A 20,120-nucleotide genomic window follows, 5' to 3' on the forward strand; every position below is an offset into this window, starting at 1 on the left:
AAGGAGTATGGAGTTGATTGCCACTGGCCACCAGACAGAGGCAGCAGCTGTACAGCTAATGCTCTCACAAATGTACACGCACACACACACACACAACAGTACACCTACTGCAGCTGCACTGGTGATGAGCACCTATGATGCTTCCTGAGCATACAGATTGACCCTATTAAACCAACCTTCCCCTTTTGAAACTATCTTGCCGCTTCTGGGGCTACACTACACAGCCACACTCCAGAGTGCTTCCTGCTGGTAGTACAATCATAGCATCCAGCTACACATCTTCCCAAGCACAGCTTCACAGGCAGATCCAAGGGGGGTGCACACACATCCCACTTTGATTCCCAGTCCACCAAAAGATTAAAACCAACTGCCTGGCAGTGGCAGCAACATTTCTAGTCAGGCAGTGCTGGGGGGGGGGGGGGGATCACTTCACTTCATAGCTCATTAACACCTGATCCCGTCTAAATGCTTCATCCCACGGGTGTTAACGACCCTCTCGTCTCTGATGTTCCACCAGTCAAATTATTGTTTGTTCTCCATTCTCCTGTCTCTTAGTTGCTCCTGGTAATAAACCTCCTATTTCACAGCCCTGCAGACTGTTTTCAACTCATCCCAATGAAGTTACATTTGTTTTTGCTTCAATCTTAAACTGAATAATATAGCCCTAGGCCCATAGCATATTAGTAAACCTTCTAGTTTCTTTTTAACTGGAGAAAAAGGTGTCATTTTGTATGTGATGATGCACCTTGCCATCTGCACCCCCCGTTTCAAAGTTCTAGATCCACCCATGTGCAGCTCATTTCCTTACGTGATACAAGTCTCTGGAACATTTTGATTTCAGGAAAATGACACCTTTGTTCTGCAGCACCTTTATTGCTTCCTTGAATGCACTGTGAATCAGCTTGGAGCGGGGTTCGTTTTCTGAATCCACCTGGGTGAGAGAAAGGAACATGGAAAGTGTAAAATCCAGGCCTTACTGAAGTCAGCTTAACAGGGGCCAGGATTTCACCCAGTATTAAGACAGATATTTTCGTCAGGTCAAAAATGCACAGATCACCTCATTAAAATCTCAGGCTTGTAGGAAGTAGGAGACGCTCAAGTCTTTGCTGTTATGAAAAGAAACGCCCCAGTCACTTACTGCCTCCCTTATATTTTCTGAAATGGCTGCCACATAGAGGCCTCTTTCTTCTTTTCAAATGATGCAACTCACATGACTGCTCTACAGCTTACAGAGTATTTGATTATTTGGCTAATTAGAAATATACACTTAAAAAGGGGAGGCAGCTCAGATTGAATGTCTTTACCTGATCCAAGAGCTGCAGCCAGGGCTGAGGGAAGCAATATTACAAGAGAGGGAAACACTGATTACATGAGAGGAAAATGAAGGGAGAAAGATGCCTAAAAAAACCAGGGCTCTGGGAGGAAAAATTGGAAGGTGTGAAGGAAGTAAAAACATAATTTTTAAAGGGAAGTTTGGGAAAAGGGGTCTGCCTTGGAGAAAAGTGACCCAAGAGCAAAAAGAGGTAAGCGAGGAGGATCCTGTGGAGTGAAAGGCATGAGCATGGAGGGGTGTGTGCTGCACATGCAAGGAAGTATAGGTACGACTTAGGAAAAAAGGGGGAAGAAGGGAAAGGCATGAAGCAAGAAAGCCAGGAAAAGCAGGGCAAAGCTAAGCTGGAATGAAATGGAAGGTAACAAATAGCAGAGGAAGAAGTTAAGGTAAGGGTTGCATGGGTTGGTGAGGGCAAGATCATGACCTAATCTTCTCCACTCATTCCATGCTACCTCACACCCTACCCTCTCACTCTAGCCCCCTCTTTTTTACTCCCTGGCTGCTGGGAGCACCAGCTTTGGTGCTGCAATTTCCTCTTTGGAGAGCAGGGCAAAGCAAGCGCCTCTCAATAGTGACTCTTCTGGCCAACCGAGGAAGCACCTGGAGCACCTTGTGTGTGCAAAATCAATGGATACAGGTTGTAGCCATATTGATCTACAGGCAAAAGGACTCAGAACTCATGACAGAGGTGATCTCTTTTATTAAACCAACTAGATAGTTGCAAAAAAATATACATTTTTTTTTTTTTATTTGCAAACTTCTGGCACACTCACTCTAGGTGAATTTTCATTTCCACCAAGGAGAAATGTTACAATCTTTGCATTCTCCTATGCCTGAGGAAGGTTGAATGTGCCCAAAAGTTTGCAAATGAAAATAGTTTTTGCAAATATCTAATTGGTTTAATAAAAGATATCCCCTGCCACAAGTTCTGAAATCAATGGAGGGATTTGTGAGGTAAATGGGAAAGGCCTGGGCAAATATTAGGGTTCTCACAGGAAAACACAGCCTGCTCTGAGATGCCAAAGAGCCCTTGCCCTCCTCCTAGCGCAAATGTTGGCATAAACCTCCAGCGAGAGGAAAAACTGCTGGCAGAGCCGTTACTGCTCAAGACTCTGATCAATTTTTAATGTGAAAGCAAAGAAGCAGGGAATCAAAAAGAGAGGCAAAAATATCTCCAAAGGAGCACAATAATTATTCGGTTTGGTCTAATGCAGAGATCCTGTCAGCGGAGGGAGATAATTAAGAACCAGCTCCGCATGAGCTGACACATGGCTCAGCCTGGATGGATATTGAAAGGGAATTGCTAAGGATGTACGCGGCGAGACTGACGGTGTGCGAGTAAACAAATAGAAGCAAGCTTTGGAGTCAGAAAACAAGCCAGCAGCTCCCCCTTATCAGTGCCTCCTTGGCGCACCACCCCCAAGCTCGGGTGCAGCAGCCTCGCAACAATAGCGCTCCACGGGGCAGGGAGGATTCCTGCCCCTGCCATAGGCACAGGAGACTTTGGTGGCAGCAGGGGCATTGGCATCAAGAACCAGCCAGGTGTCTCTACAGCATGGCCCAGAATACACCTCTGCCTCCCCAACCCTGCAGGCAGGGCATGGTTTGGTAGTTTTCTTCACCAAAGCAATTTCCTTCTCTTTGTGCCCTTTCAGCTCATCCATGACATCTTTGCCAGGCATCTCTCCTGCAATACCCGCCCCAGCCCTTTCAGTCTCCCATAGGACCAAGGGATTTCACTTTCAACATGTTCCCTAAAACCACCCCCCCTGGGTGTTCCTCCTACATGCCACTCAGAAGCCTCTCCTCGCCCCTCTCTCCTATGCCAAGCTGCACCTCCTTTCACACCACTCTGCTGCAACAAGCCTCCAAAGGAGTGCGTGATGAAGCCCTCCAAAGAACGCTCTAACCACTCTATGCCTGTCCCTGTTACAATGACCATACACCAACTGGTACTGGACTGCGTAGCTGATGTAGCCACCAGGTGAAGATCTTCAAAGTAAAAATGGAGTTCTCTTTGGTACCAGGCTCCAATTCAAATGGATAATGAAGACCAGCAGTCTGTGGGCTGGTAACTCTATGGGATGTTACTCCCCTGCTCCTATTCCCCCCGGAGGCGGACGGCTTGGACACTGGACAGGTTAAAAGGTGGCTGTGAAGCCCTGTGAGAAGGCTTGTCTACTCATCCTTTGCTTTTTATAGGGCTTCCTGTCGGCAATGAAAAAGCACTCTGTGAGCATTAATGATCTAGAGCCTGATGCAAAACAGCAGAGAAGAATTTTATTAGTTACAGGCCAGAACTTTTCAGGAGACAGGCAAGAGTACTGCCTTAGTTTTTGAAGTGACTAGCTTCTGGGTTCTTCAGCTTAAGGCAAAGGTGGGCAAAATACAGCCCGTGGGCCAGATCTGGCCCATCAAGCCATTTTGTCTAGCCTGGAGCAGGTCCCTGGGCCTCAGCCAGCTCAGGCACAGGGGGCAGCCTGGACTGTGGTGCATGACACTGATCCTGCCGCCCCTCAGTGCGCAGCAGGGCTAGGGTGGTGCAGCAGCTGGACTCTGTTTCCCAGCAGTCCCAGTGGTGGCTCCTTCTGGCTACTGCTGCCAGCCCCAGCCCTACTGCCAGGGAACCCCGGCCCATCCACCACACCCCTACCACTGGGGGCAGGACCTGCAGGGGCAGAGCGCACAGCCAAGTGGCTCGGATGAGGCCATGGACAGCTGGGGAGCCATGTCTGAGATTGGGATGGGCAGGCGAGGCTGAAGATCAGGAACAGGGCAGTGACAGTGTGGGGCCAGGGCCAGAGCACAGCTGCAATCTGCTCCCTGCATGCCCCTGCCCATGGAACTGGCACCCCTTGCAGGGGCACGTGGGCAGCAGTTCACAACTCTGCCCAGGCACCGGCCCTGCACTATCACTGCCCCACAATCCCACAGTCTCCACTGAGACCGACCAGGACCTGCACGTAGGCAGGGTACACTCAGCGAGCAGATGGGATGGGTCTGTGGGTGGGTGGGGAAATGCATCCGGAGCCAGGTCCAGGATCTTGGGGTGGTGATAGTGTGGGGCTGGGACTGGCACCAGGTCCGCAGGCAGGGGTGTGCAGGTAGTGGATCATGGCTCTGCCCTGGCTGTGGCCCTGCACCTTCACTGCCCTGCAATCCCAATCCCACCCCTGACCATGGCCCTGCCCAGCAGTCCCACTCCCAATATGGCTCCCTGCCTGCCCATGGCCTCATCCCAGCTGCCCGGCTGTGCACCCAGCTCACGTGGGTCCTGCCCTAGGTCATGGGTGTGGCGCAGATAGAACCAGTGCCCTTTGCAGGGGTGTGCGGGCAGTGAATTGCAACTCTGTCCTGGCCCTGCACTGTTACTGCCCCTCAATCCCAATCCCAGCCTTGGCTCTGGCTCTGCCTGTCTGTCCTGGTCTCGGATGCTGCTTCCTGCCTGGCCACAGTCCCATCCCAGCTGCAAGGGGGTGAATTAGGGAGCTTTGGTGAGCTGTGGTGGCAGGGAAGGTGCTGATCCGGCCTGCGGCAGCTCACTAAAACTCCCAAAGTGGCCCTCCAGCCAAAATAACTGCCCACCCCTGTCTTAAGGAGACACAACTCCAACAAAGTAAAAATGCTAAGGACATGAGAGCTTTAAAAAAAAAACAACACAAAAAACTGAGGCTCTTCAGGACAATTCAACCTGTATGCTCCAAAACTGGAAGTACTCAAGGGGGAAAAACACCACTAGTCATGTTTGTAAAAGTAAGCTAGTATCCCCACTCTGCCCATAAGGGTAACAATAGGGAGAAAAAGAAAAAGGCAAAGGTTGAATAATGACTTCCCCAGGGTTTTACTTGTGGAATAACTGGCAGAGCTTACAATATAATCCACATGTCCAAACTGTCAATTCTGTATTTTAATTGCATCCTCTATGCTGAAAGGGCCTCACACTGCACAACAGGCTGAGACTTGCACAGCCAAGTACTCTCATTTTATACCTTAAAAAACAAACGAACCAAAAAACAAAACCGATTTCAATCAACAATAGGTTAAGGAGAGGAGTGGTGCAAGAATCACTCTCTCTGCCTGGAGTGTTGAAGGCACATAATTATTGGCTCATCATGAGTCACAAGATACCCAGGGGGTGGCAAAGTGGTATAACCACATACACAGTATTATTCATGTGAAAAGCAAAGAAAGGTTTACATGTGACTGAGCTTTCACTTTGAACAGGTAACACCTGTTGAGGAGTCACTCTTACAAGACTTTATGACTGGCAAGTAATCTATTTTGCAGTACTGTCTAAACAGCAGGCAGCAGATATATGTTGAAAAGCCAAAACAACAACGATGAATGAAGAAGAATATTAAAAACCCCAAGCCCATAGTAAATATAAACAGCATTTTAAATTCCCTACTCTATTTGTCATTGCTGACTTTGGGATTATATTCAGCAGTCTGGAAAGCACAACCCCAAATGATATGTCCAAACTAGTGATATACTACCAAGTGGAACGGATGTTATTAAAATAGTATGCTGTTTAGCTTCATGATGGAGGAAGTGGATAAAAAAGCTGTTTAACACAGCAAGCTAAGCCACAGGGCACAATAAGACAGTGGTTGTTCGCTTCTAAGCCACAGCAAGGTTCTATTTACTCCAGTTCAGGAACTAGATGGATCAAGGTATATAAATTGTTTCTGTTCAAAAAGGAACCAAATGCTTGTTCTCACATCAAATACAATGTTTGTTCGTAATCAGCACTGCAGTATTTATCTTCTCTATGCCCGAAAGCCATTTGTTTCAGCAAAAGATGGGGGATGCGAGACAGCTTGAGACCAGAAAGGACATCGTTTTTATGGGGAGGAAGTATCCATTTGTTAAAAAGTGTTCTTTACCCAAAAGATTTGCTTGTTATTAACTCCTGCAGTGTATGAAATCCAAAGGGTTACAACTTTGTGCTAGACCACCAGGGGTAAACTTTTTTGGCAGGCAAACCCACAAAGTAACCCCACATCCTCCTTAATTGGCACTCCAATCCCCTTCCCCTGCCCAATCTGCTGCTCTGCTTTCTGCTCCCTGCCCCATCTGTTGTTTGCTTTCTGCTTCTTGGCCTATCTCCTGCTGTGCTGTCTGTCCCCTCCCTGATCTACCACGTGCCACATGCACTGCCACACTGTGCCACTTGTGACATGTGCACTGCAGGTTGGCTATCCTCAGGCTAGAGCATGAGGACCAGAAAAGGAAACAAATTATAAACCAAAATTTATAGCCACAGTTGGAGTACTGTGTCCAGTTCTGGGCAATGCACTTCAAGAGGGATGTGGCTAGCACTGAGAGGGTCCAGAGGAGGGCCACTCGCATGGTCAACAGGCAGCTGGGCAGGCCATACGGAGAGAGGCTAAAGGGCCTGAACCTATTCAGCCTCCACAAGAGAAGGCTGAGAGGGGATCTGGTGACTGTCTATAAACTCACCGGTGGGGGGGACCTGTGGGAATTGGGGGAGGTTCTGTTCCCCTGGGCACCACCCAAGGTTACTAGGAATGATGGCCACAAATAGAGAGAAGGTTCAGGCTGGACATCAGGACACATTACTTTACAGTTAGGACTGCCAGGCTCTGGAATGGGCTTCCAAGTAAGGTGGTGCTCTCTCCTACCTTGGGGGTCTTCAAGAGGAGGCTGGACAGATATTTGGCCGGGGTGATATGACCACGGTACCCGTTCCTGCCCGGGGCAGGGGGTCAAACCTAATGATCTGTTTAGGTCCCTTCCAACCCTAATCTCTACGATACTATGAGAACGAAACCAAGTTTTTAGTGTCTGAGCTAAGTGCAAAAAGTAAGCAAACACCATTCATCAGGATGCGCTTGGGAGGCTTGTTCTTCAGGCTTCCTGCATCATCCTTCAGCTGCAGACTTAAATACTAAGCCCAAATCTTTCTTGTCCTGCCGCTGGTATGGCCATTCACACCAGAGCCAAGTATGGATAACATAGCATGTTACCATCCTGACTTAGAGCCTCACATGGAGTTGGCACTGTGTAGAAGACAACACAAGAGGCAGGACAATCAAGATCCCAGAGCCAATGGACTTTATGAGCATCTTTACATGTGCTCCAGAATGGTGAGGGGCGGGACGGCACTTTGATTGGAGCCGTTCTTGGGAGCCACTTTAATTAAAATGCCCGCAGCATCTAGTATATTTAGCATCCTGTGCTTCAAAATGGTGGTGGGGGCACGTTAACAAAAGTTTGTTCAACAAGCTTAAGTTAAAACAGTCCTGCCGCCATTTTGAACCACAAAGACCCTCAATACACGTGATGCCAAGGCTGCTGGAGCGTGCTAATTAGCACACTGCAGCAGTCTCAATTAATCAAGTCTGCTCTGACATGCTCTAATTAGAATGTGTCGGAGCAGGCATCAGGCACATGTACGGATGCCCTGTGTGTCTAGGACCAAGCAGTGAACTGAGCCCTTTGTAGGCTATGCAAAAACTGTGGTTGGAAATGACTGAAATGGACAATAAAATGCATTCCAAGGATATTACTGAGAGGTGGTCTGAAGAGGTGCATATCATGGAAAAGCTGCAGATACTAACAAAATACAATACTTCCAGGTGGATTAAAAGCAATAGGCATCATGGAGCAAGTGCAATTCCTGAAGGATTGCAGAGGTGTGCAATTTCCTGGGATCTGTAAAAGTCACTTGCATCAGGGGCAGCAGCAACAGATTTTATATGATAAACTGGGATCCATTGTGCTGGGTGCAGTATACACAGAAAAGATGATTTACAAAGCCCTCCAGGGAAAAGAACAATGTATCCCATGAATGCCAGGAGTCCTATGAACACTACCATTTAGCACTCAAACTTAGTTAAAGTGATCATGCCTTTCTATAACCCAGACTGTTTACAGACTCTTAGCTTGAATCCTTTATTTTTAGCTAGTTTGGGGGGAGGAAAAAGTTTATCCCAGTGCCTGTGTTTCATGTTTTGTACTGTGTTTCTCTACTGCACAACAGCAGGGCTTCTGTCAAAATCTGTGCTTGTTTGCTTTGAAATATAACAAAACGTCTTTACTGAGAAGAGGAAAGGAAAATAAATGGTGACCAGGAAGCAACCACTAGGAAGCAGTTTACCAAAGCCAAAAGGAAAAATAATCCTATTCATATTGTTTTAATTCATTCAACTAGAATTTTTTAAAGATTTATAATCTGGATACAAAGACTGCTGACAGATGTTGAAAACAAAATTTTAAAAAACCAGCGCTTTACTGGAAGAGGTCACATGTTAGTTCAACCCAGCTCCCCAGTGTCTGTGTAGATCGGGCACTTTAGTGGGGTTTTTTGGTGCTTTTTTCAATCAGCTATTACATAAAAGTGCCAAAAAGACCCCTTGAAGCAAGCAATCTATACAGATGTTGGGTGAGCCAGGTCACACTAATGCAATACCTTTTCTAGGCACGCACTGTGTTCAGGGCAGGGGCACACTGAGCTTAAAGTGAAGTGCTGAGGCGGGGTTTTCACATCTATAAGCAGCCATGATGTTTTGCTGGTACATCACAGTCAAGCCTTGAAACCAGCTGGCATGCATTTTCTCCTCGAGGGATAGTGAAAACCAAAAAAATTAAGGGGGAAAAAAAAGAATCAGTTATAACACTCCACTTTAATGATCTCAGCTGTCATTAGTAACATACCTGAGTACTTAAAATTATAGGTGTGTATAAACCAAACCCCCCAGTTGATGTAAGTTAGCATAACTCTATTAACTTTATCAGAGATAGGCCAGTTTACACTAGTGGAGAATCTGGACAGTTATTTTTATTAAAAAAGTAATAGTCTCTGCATATTAGAACCCCAGAAAAAAAAACACGCTTCATTTCATCAGCCCTGGAATGAGAAGCAGAGGCCACACTAGCATGCTAAAACACATCCCATTTCTCAAACAGACAGTGGCTTTATGTCCAGTTCTGATTCCAATTAGAGCTAAGCCTCTGATCCCCACAACTGGAGATGTCCCACAAGATGGGTTTGTAATGAGGAACAGATGTCCACTCACTCATTACAACTTCTTTTCTAAGTTTAGGCCAGTGATAATGCACTGGGTTTCAATCATCTTTCCCTGACCAAGTTCAGAACTCCTCAGACCTAGCCCACAAACTGTTGCTGTGTCTTCAAGAGCTCTCCCTCACTGCTGCCACATATCTGGGCAGGTCAGAGGTTGAATGTAGACATTATCTGTGCACTCCTGCAGCCAGCACTGGTTATTCCCAATGAAAGATTCTTAACCTGTGCTTTTCTCAAGTACTGAACAGCTCAAGTGACATGAGACAGAGCTTCTCAGACCCTGTAAATAATTCATGTCTATACCTAAAGATCAGAAATCAGCATTTAGGTGCCTAAAGAAGAGCCAAAAGCCAGGCAATTTTAACATACATGCATCTGATAGCATGTGAGAAGCATTATTTTAACCAGCTGAATGCTCAGAAGCTAGCAGTACATGCACTCACCTGCTGCAGGCTGGTACTGGGTGCTGGCTCACTGGCTAGTGACACCAAAGACTTAACCGTTTCCAGCTCCTGTGGATAAAAGGTCTGGATTCTGTTCTTCACTAGGAAGTCTTTCACTTTCTCAATGAACATATCCATTGAAAAGTTTGGGTCACTATGAGGATAAAAAACATGGGAAGATATCACAAGGCAAAACAAGCATGCAGTCAAGCTTTTCAAAAACAGGCTCCCAGACATAGGCTTTTCAAGAGTGGAGACTGATGGGACTTGCGTATCCGGCTCAGAATAGGCCCATCCATAGGGCACCAAACAGTGTGATGCCAAGGCCCACTGCACTACAACTATGAACCAGCAGTGATAAAGCCAAGTTTGTGCAGCTAAGTGATGTCCTCTTAGTGCAGCAGAGCAATATCAGTCCTGGTTCAGGAGCTAGCACAGACAGAACATCTTGGTATGCATCACCTTAGGTATTACCCTTGGGTACTTTTGAAAAAAAAAATTACACTCCTAAATAGGTGGGGTAATTTTCACCTGTGCCAAGCATCCATGTGTTTCAGCCAGCACTGAAGTCAGACTTTCAAGAAGTTAGAACTGAAGTCATAATTAAGATCTGCTGTTTCACACCCAATCATATCAAGAACCTCATCTCATCCTACTGGAGAGGTGAATTCTTGGCATTCTGCAGTCAGTGGGAACTATAAGACATACAGCACTTTTGCAATCAGGCTAGTTACGTAAGGACCTGTTTCTGAAACTGTATTATGCTCAAGAGTCATAAATCTCACGTAGTGAATTGGTTTCATTCTACATCTATGACTCCCTCACTGCACTCTGCATTTTCCCGGGCACCAACAACTAACACTTGTGAGAATCTTTATAAAGTAGTTGGTTGCCCTCCTATCGCTCCCAAAAGAATCTCCCCACTACACCTTCAAATATTCCCATACCTAAAATAAGAACATCAACACTTAACTCATACCTGTCCTGTACAGTGACAGTTCTAAAAATCTGCTCTAGGGCCAACAATATTTAGAAACTAAAGGATACCTTTGCAGAAAGGCAAGCTTCTTCCATTCTAATGGCATAAGCTTTTGTTTCTAGGCAGATCTAGGTCAATCACAAGCTAGTGAAGGTTAGGGTTTAAGGCTAAAGAGATATTTTAGTTTGACCTCCTGTATTTCACCATCCATTGTGTTTCACCCAAATGACTCTAATCTGGCTCCATTAATTTGCATTTGGATACAGAGCACATTTCCTGAACAGCACAGCATCCAGTCCTGGCCTGAAGACCTCCGGCAATGGATAAATCATCACTTCCCCAAGTTTATTTGTTCCAGTGGTTAATTACCCATGGAGGTTGGAGGGAAAAAAAAAGTACTGAATTTGAATTGCCCTGATGTAAGCTTCTAGCCACTGGTTTTTCTTATACCTGCCTCTACTAGATGTAAGCACCTTCTTGATCCTGTATTTTCCCACCATGGAAGTACTTGCACACCAAGAACAAATCCTTTCTTGATCGCTTTTAATAAGTGGAAGACAGAGAGCTCCTTTAGGTCCTCTTTTTAAGGAAAGGGTGTCAAAGATACGGCCCATGAAGCCCTATCATCTGGTCCACTGTATCACCCATGGGTCTTGGACTGGACCCATGCATTCCGTGCGGCATGCACAACGGACCCAGCACATGCTCCCTGAAGCACATGGGGTTAGATCCAGAGTACGCACGACACAGAGCCATCTGGGGTGCTTGTAGCACTTGCACCAGACTAGTCCTGCACACTGGATCTAGTACAGGGGCAGTCCACGGGACCAGTCTTGCAGACCAGCCCCATCCTGCTCATCCAACCCATGGACCAGCCCCAAGCTACTCATCCAGCCCCCTGAACCCAATGAGTTTGACATCTGCTTTAAGGCATTGTTTCCAGCCCTTTGATTATTTTAATGGCTCATTTCTATATTCTCACTAATTTGTGTCAATGTTTAACAAAATAAACAAAAAACAAAAGATATAGACAAAACTGGAACCAGTATTCCAAGATTGCTCTCAATGGTGCCATATGACCATAATTTTCTATGATTCTATGATTCATATTTGGAGGTAAAAAAATCACCTACCCACTCCTACTCAGTACTCTGTTTCACCAGTGGGAGCTCTGATTCATTTCCCTGTCCGCTATGACCCTTCACTCATTTTCAAAATAACTGCTTTCCAAGTGCTCATTTGGTACGTGCATAACTTCCACTGGGCTGTACTAAGCAACATTTTAATACAGGTAGAACCTTAGACATTGTAAGATGACAATGCATGTAACCCAGCATGCACAGTCAGAGTTTCATGGCAATTAAGATTCTTCCAGGTGAGCTGTAATCAATCCTTTGGTGTTACAAAGGTATGGCTCTTCTTCACTTGCTGAAGTAGAATACCTAGACCCCTCTATGGTTGCTTCCTTCAAGGTTTTTCAGTAACTCATGGTTTATGGGCTGTCCATTTAGGAATATCCCAGTACAATAGATAAGCTCCCCTTCCCTTTCAAACTCCTCTTAAAGACATGAATCCTCTGAAGAAAGGAGTTAGCTCTCCTAAGTGTGCATGTGAATATGGGGAGGAGATGGGACTGGGGGGCAAGTTTTCCTCTGAAGTTTCTTTTTTGCTCTCCTACCCCAAAAGGCCACGAGTCTGAGGCAACTAGTCATATTTTCATTTGGCTAACAGAAAGATATGGCTGAAGTTCTGTCCCTAAGCTAAGGGATGGGCCGTTGCTTTTAAAGCCTATTCTCCAATGAAACAGGATTCTGTGCAATATGCTTCACTTCACAATTTAATGTGAATCTCTGTAGCAATGTCTGTCCTAGTAACCAAATTTAATGAGGACTAACACTCACCCCAAAAAGAGTCACTTAACTAATGTGATATTTGCTGCTACCACACTCGCTCTGCTTTTGTGTTACGTCTCTTTCCCCATCCAATGGGGTAGGCACTGCCTATACTGGGCATTGTATAGCGCATTGCACAATGAAGCCAATTCTTATTTGGCCTTGAAGCACTATCATAATGTGCTATTGACAGGGAAAATTCCATCCCCAGCCTGAACACTGATGCAAGTGTCCTATTTACCTCTGTGCCTCCTGTGGCATTTGGAAGTGCTTATCATAAACTTCCCTGTAGAGATAGGGGAGTTCCAGCATTCTTGAAATTTGAACATCGTACATGGGATCATCCACCTTGTCTGCAAGGAGAGACAAACCCCATATTAACTTTTTTGACTAGCACGGTGGAACTGCTACAATGTAACCTATGCACTAACATGAAACTCTCTTACCAGCTCCTTTAGGAGCAACACAAGTTTTGTTCTCCATTGATTTAATAATGTCATGTTGCTAATCCCACTATAAGACTGCAAAATTCTAAAAGCATTTAAGAGATAAGATAGATAATTGTTGTAATGGCTCCAGTTACAAATTCTGCTTGTAACAGCCATTCTGAGCCTATGGGATCTCACACCAAGTGAACAGCTCTGCTTGAAAAAAGTGTGACAAAGCAACCAAGTGTCCATCAGCATTAAATGGCCCTCCCCCAGTGAAACACGTGCTCAGTAGCTGGTTTGGCCTTCACTCATGAACAGATTATTTCTTCAGATAAGCTTGTCTGGGAAGAAAAGCCTGTTCCTCCAAGACCTGAGTATGTAGCTGAGGGGAGCTACCATTCCTTCCTCTGGCCCAAAGAGTTACAGATTTTTAAAACATGTTTCTCCAAACCAAACAAATCATTTCACCATCAGAAACAGAAATTCTAATGGGGAGACAGAAGTGCCACCAACCCTGCAGTAACATTTATGCCTTATCCAAACTCTTAGAGGGGTAAGGTCAGACCAAAGGACCAAAGGAGAGTGCATGCAGGAGATTGTTTTCCCTAGATATATAGTTCTCTTGCAGTGAAGAGTAGAACATGCATATGTAAGATATTCTTTTTCTAAACCACTGTCCCCTTACTTTGTTGCCATAACCAGCAAAACTAGTGCTCACATCAGGTTTATTCTAAGTAACTGAAGGCACTGGTCCAAGTGTCCAGCAACAGACAGAAGGGTCCCAATGCCAAGAGAGTTGCAAGACACAGGGTCTGCACCTGTGAATTGTGCCCGAGATATCCAGTTACTATGCAGAATCAAGAAACTTAGTAGAACATGAGATAAAAGCAAGGCTGCCACACAAATGTCTGTCCAAAGTTCAGGCCTAGACCAAATCTGTGACAATCACCACCAATATTGCCAAAGTAACCATAGATCTGGGACAGTGCAGAGCTGCCCTTTCTGTGGCAAAGACTGCCAGGAGGCAATTCTGGTGCACCCTTCCTAGTCAGTGCCCTGGGCTTGTGCCTTCTGCTGCTCCCCCAACTTAGTTATGCTACTGCCCAACTCTGATCTTCTAAAAAATTCAGTGTAAAAACCAAACTACACACACACACACTCTCTCTCTCAATAGCAATGGAGAATACTCACAGTAGGTGGAGGTCTGAATTTCTCGCTGCCCTCTGTATATCCGCATATGGCCTCTGATTCTGACAACATCCCCAATTTCCAGCTTGGTTTTCTGATGCACCACTTCCTGGAGCTTCTTCACATGTCCAAGTAGAGCCAGACTGCTAGATGTGCTTGCCTGAGTTGCAAAAGCTGTGGGGAGATCAGAGATAAGCATAGGGCGTATCTAGACCAAACCCCTCACTCACTGCCATAGGTTCTGAGGGCAGACATCAGGTGGCTGATAGCATGCACGAAGGGCCCTGTAGCACCCAACAGAAGGCATAGGAGTATCTACACACACCTTCTGTTGGAAGAAGTCTTACTATGTTCAGTCAAAGTGGAGTAACTCTGCTGGCAGGGTGGAGGGCTCTGCTAGTGAAGAAGGGCTTTTGGCATGGATGTACCCAATGTTTTACCGCAAAACTGGAGTTCTATTAGCAAATGTTGTGTCATATAGAGTAGGCCTCAAGAGTGCTGCTCTCCTTGTACCATTCTCAAGATAGACCTTTGCTGAGCCTCCATCTTACAAAAAAGGGTGCACTGGAGCTCCCAGCAAACAAAGCCACAAAGTGCCATTTTACTAATTTTTTTTTTTTGGGGGGGGGGGGGGTGTGGTGCTTGGTTCCTGATGGAAAGATAGCAGCTACAGTTTTCACCATGAACACACTGAACTCTGCTTCACAACATCAAAAAAAAGATACTGATTGTAAGTTGGGTAGCATGTTGCAGGCTGTCAATCAAGCCCTTGTATAAAACAAAAGCCCAAGTCTTCTGAAATGAGTCAAAGGCTTTTGTGCCTGTAATGACACCACATTTATGTAACACCGCTCTGTAAGAGTCAAGCCCACACCTTAATACTTAAAACCTAATTAGCTTTTACACTCCAACTATGACTGGAACAGGCTGGAAAAAGTCTTTCTGTTACCTCCGACTGATGATTTTACCAAACACAGTGCATCTTACAAATGGAAAGGGGTTACTGATCAAAAACTACAGACAAGGGCTCCCTTTTAAAAAACCTGACATTATAGGATTTGATTTTCCAGCAGGTTTCTTTAAGGCAAGTTCTTGCTCCTGTGAGCTGCCTTGTTATATTATTCCTTCCATAAAGTGATCAAGTTCCTTCCGACAGCTAGTTAGGTTTCTTGCCCCACTAGTCCTATGGGAAGGCTGTTCCAGAGCCACATTCCTCTGATGGTTAAAAATATGATTTTCAGCCTGAATTTATTCCTGGACAGTTTATGTCCATTTGTTATTGTGTCAAAATTCCCCTGAACCTTTGGCTTTAATTATTCTTCTCTCCCCTGGCATTTGTTCTCTTGATAGAGTAGACCACAGGATCACAGGAAAGAAGGGCTGGAACGGACTTCACTAAGTCATCTAATTCAGCCCCTGTGCTCAAGGCAGGATTGTCCCTGACTAAACCATCTCAGCCAAGTGTTTGTCTATCCTGCTATTCAACATTTCCAAGAATGGAGATTCCACAGCTTCTCTACATAGCCTGTTCTAATGCTTGATCACCCTCAGAATCAGAAAGTTCCTCCTAATCTCCAGCCTCAATTTCCCCTGCTGCAGCTTGAGGTCATTGTTTCTAGTCCTTGTACCCTGTGGCCACAGAGAAAAGCCCATCTCCGTCCTCTCTCTAATTGCCTTCATGTATTTGAAGACTATTACCAAATCCCCCCTCAGTCTTCTCTTCTCCAGACTAACCCTAGTTCTTTCAGTTCTAGTCTAGTTCTTCTTAAAAATCTTGCCTTCCAGGCCCCTAATTATTTTATTGCTCTGCACTGGACTGTTCCAAATCTATTCACATACTTCTTAAAGTATGAGGCCCAAAATTGGACACAGTACTCCAGATGAAGCTTCACTTTAATTCACCTTCCATATTCAACATTGTGAGCTTAATTTAATCTGGTGATAAGGTATAATCAATGGACATCTTATGCAATCATTGTTTTAACAACATAAAACAATATGCTCTGTTGTTGTATATGAGCTCAACAGAGCTTAATTCATTTAGATAATCAGAGAATTCTGCTCCTTGTGTATAACTGACACCAAGAGAGATATAGGCCTGATCCTAAACCTGCTGAAGTGAACCTGATCCGATGCAAAGTAGGGACTTTCCCCATATTTCTGATCTTTGAGAATTCGTAAATGTAAAATAGCTGGATGAGTAGGAAGGGGAAAGGGTTGTTTAGGAGAGAAAGCTAGACATTAATGACTTATTTCACTACTGCTTGTTGGCAAGAAATGAGTCACTACTTGGTGCATTTGGAACTACTTACTTTGCATTTTCAATCTATTATAGGTTACTTGCAAGCTAGTTGTCAATGGCACATGCATACAGGAACTTGAGAAAAACATCCATATAAACTGACAAGTTATTTGTACTATAAATGGATAGGATGGAGCTGGTATATGGAAGTCAACTGGTTAGTTTTGGAAACTGCAGTTGTAACAACTGGCAACTGTCCAGGATATTTCATCACCAGATGATGTCACAAAAGGGACACATAGGAAGAAGATCTTTTGAACAACTTTGCACAGTAAAACTGAAACACTACCCTGCCCAGAGAAAGAATGAGCGCTGTGTTTTTGTTGGCATCACCACTGGCAACGACACAGAGAGTCCACTATGGGGAGGCTATGCTAGGGCATCAGCATCCCAGGCCGATACAGGCTATAGACATGCTACTAAGTATTTTTCATATCTGTGAATGATAATTTATGATCGGATCCAAGTAACATGCAGGCAGAAGTATTAAATCAAAGCTGCAAAGTACTGTGCAGTTGTATGTTACCTGACAAAGGCTTTTCTACTTCCCTGGGACTTTTCCAGCAGAGGCAGTGAATAACACCCGTGCTGTCATCCACTGTAAGAGAATTGCAATAATTAGATGGCAGGGAGGAGGAAGGGGTCTTGGCATTCTGGTATGAAAAATCAAACAAGCAGAGCCCATGTTAGATCAGCAGTGCTTTGGCTCTGCCCTAACAGGACAAGATCTTTTATTATTTTCCCCCTAGATATTGTGATTCAGATCTTATTCTGAATCACCTGCCAAAAAGTATACCTCCCTTTAGTTTTTCTTCATTTCACAGCATCCCCCACACCACATCCCTTACAATATGCCTCACTGCAAATGTTTTGTTTAAAGCACAAGCAAAAGCAACTATAAACACTGAAACAAATGCTGCCTATTATGCTACTTGGCACTTGTAGGTCCCTTTTTATCCAGGATCTCCATTGTTAATTAGGCCTTATGAAACCTCATTTGCAATAGGAAAGAATTACTTCCATTTAACATTTTGGATTTCAAGTTCCTTGGGGCCTGGACCATGTCTTTGCATGCAAAGCACAAACCTCAGTGTGGATTTGAGACCACCGAGTGCTTGTGTAATATAAAAAAAAAATGAGGTTAACAGAGAAGTATGTTTGTTCAACCAGAGCAACAAAGCCTGGCAGAAGAGGAATAGGATTTTACAGCCACCAACACAATGCGTGTCTCTCTCTCTACCCTAAAGACCCACCATTCCTCAGCAGAAACTTCATCCCGATCCCACTCTCCAGACACACCAACTTCAGGGATCCCTTAGCTCTCCCTGCCTCTGTCCAGGAGGGCCTGTCTTTAAATCAAGCAAAGTTTGAATTCTTTGTGTTTTCAGTTTTCCTTGAATCTACAGATCAGAACTAGGCTGATGGGGCTTGCGGGGGGCCAAGCAGAGCACCAAAGCAGAAAGCCCTTGCACTAACTCCTAGGTGTTTTGTAACAGTCTGACAAGTTGAAGGGATCTTATTTCAAGTCATTGTCTCGCCTTCCGGTTTCCCTGCTGATCTGGTCCAAGATATTCTCATAGTACAAGCCCCATAATCAAGTCAAGATGTGGCATTCATACATTAGCTCCAGAGCTTTCACGGTAAGCCTGCTTGTCCCACAGCTACTCCTCTCAGGAACCGCTGTGTAGGCAGATATTTCAGCAGTTCTAAATAGATACAGGAACTGCTGTATTAGAATAAAACAACGATTTGGTTAGTTGGGTTTCCTCTCTGCAACGAGCAAAACCTACTGCTTCACCTACTGCTACAGAAGGTCTTCAGATATTATATCAAGACATTTATGAATTCATATGAACTCTGCAGTATGAATTGGGCCGAGTATCATTTTGTTATGGTAGTATCAAGATGCTTCAACCAAGACTGGTCTCAGGGTACCAATTGCTGGTGATTGGAGGAAAGACATTTTGTGCCCAAAAGCTTGTGCAAAATTTCTTCCAAATACATAGTTGATCCAGTGAAAGAGATTACCAAACAAATCCTGCTTCTCACCTATGCAGGGCTGAGACTTTCAAGTCTTTTGACTAGAGAAAGAACTGAAGTACTTCAGGGAGGGAATCCTTTGTAAGCCACTTTCAAAAGAAGGAAAGAGGATGACTACAGAACAGAATGACGCATTCCAGCTGATGCAACACTTGCTCCCTGCCTTCCTCAATCAGAAAGCCTGCTTAGCTGAGAGATGCAAGGGCTGGGATCAGGAAATGGTCTAAGAAGTTGCAACTTGCAGGGGTGGAGTCAGCTGAGGAGACTGAGGACAGGACAGGGAGGGGCAGCCTGGCAGGTAGCCTGAGAGCTAAACTAAGAACTGTTTGAACAGAGTCAAGTTAGATGTACAAGGACAACAGGCTGACAGAGAGCCATGCTGATCGAACATACAAGGCCGTAAACCCACCTAACTTCATGAGGTCTTTTCACTGTTATTCCTCTTTCCTTCTCTGGACAGGTATCTTGAGTTAAGGTATAGACAGACTGTACTGATACCCATCCATACCAATAGAAACAGTTACAACACAAGATACTTGTGCAGATTCTGCAGTGATACAAGTGAAGGGAACAAGGTAAAAACTACAATGATTTAGCTTAATTGTATCACCACAGAAGCAGACGCAACAATTGCACGGTATGTGTGGTCCTAACTGGCAGCTCCCCCTTCCCTTTTAAAGCAGTGAAAGGTATATTTGTCCACAGTCTTAGTTTGCATGCTGACAACACGGTGAGGACACCCAACCTGCCTACAGATATTTTTGTAAGCACTGCTACTGCGTTTCAGTTGCAGCACCATCCAAACCTGCTCAGCCCTTTTCAAAAAAGCAGGAAGATCACACTGTGAAATGTCTGAGGTGATGTTCAATCATTCTTCTCTCTTGCCTTCTGTCTCTTATCTTTCTTGGCCCCAATTACCATGATGTCTGAGGGTCTCAATCTTTAAAGTAATTTATCTTCACAGAACACATGCAAGGCAGGACCTATTATTTCCCTTCTACTGATGAGGAACTGAAGCCCAGAGACAATAAATTACTTGCCAAAAGTCATGTGGGAAATCTGTGGCAGAACAGTGACTGGTCCTGGTTCTCCTTAGTGCCCATCCCACCCTTTCTATTTCAAAGGTGTGCAAGCTATTGCACTCTGGCCTGTTTCCACATGATGGTATAGATGTACACTTAGTATGAGAGCCACGCAGGAAAGTGTGAGGGCATGGAAAAGAGGTAATCTTGTCAGACAGTGTCCACACTAATAACAATGTTTGAAGTTGAAAGAAAACAGGGGCGTGTGGCCACCTTCACATAGGTATGGGCAGTGCCATGTGCCCTGTGGAAGCATAAACATTTTGTGGCTCTGAGGTAGAAAGGGAAGGCTTGTCTCATTAAAGAATGGCTTTTTGGCCCAGATGAAAAATGGCTTGAGTAAACTGAGAAGAGAGTTAAAGTTATTGGTAGTCTGTCTT

General features: G+C 44.9%; 1 protein-coding gene across 7 annotated transcripts in view; it reads right to left on the bottom strand.

Annotated features, from left to right (window-relative positions):
• The window catches only part of STN1 (STN1, CST complex subunit), a 54,552-nt gene that overhangs the window by 6,970 nt on the left and 27,462 nt on the right, over nucleotides 1-20,120 (bottom strand). For 5 of the 7 annotated variants that reach the window (XM_006021294.3, XM_025201186.1, XM_025201183.1 and 2 more), the window contains exons 4-8: nucleotides 17,145-17,216; nucleotides 14,320-14,490; nucleotides 12,939-13,050; nucleotides 9,827-9,980; nucleotides 809-931 (exon numbers count right to left, since the gene is read on the bottom strand). In XM_006021294.3, coding sequence (XP_006021356.1) covers nucleotides 809-931; nucleotides 9,827-9,980; nucleotides 12,939-13,050; nucleotides 14,320-14,490; nucleotides 17,145-17,216 — 632 coding nt within the window. The remainder of the gene's footprint in view (nucleotides 1-808; nucleotides 932-9,826; nucleotides 9,981-12,938; nucleotides 13,051-14,319; nucleotides 14,491-17,144; nucleotides 17,217-20,120) is intronic. The other 2 variants (XM_014518818.2, XM_025201187.1) reach the window with 2 other exon arrangements.

Source organism: Alligator sinensis, unplaced genomic scaffold (genome assembly GCF_000455745.1).
Source record: "Alligator sinensis unplaced genomic scaffold, ASM45574v1 scaffold61_1, whole genome shotgun sequence".
In the NCBI taxonomy this organism is placed as follows: Eukaryota; Metazoa; Chordata; order Crocodylia; family Alligatoridae; genus Alligator; species Alligator sinensis.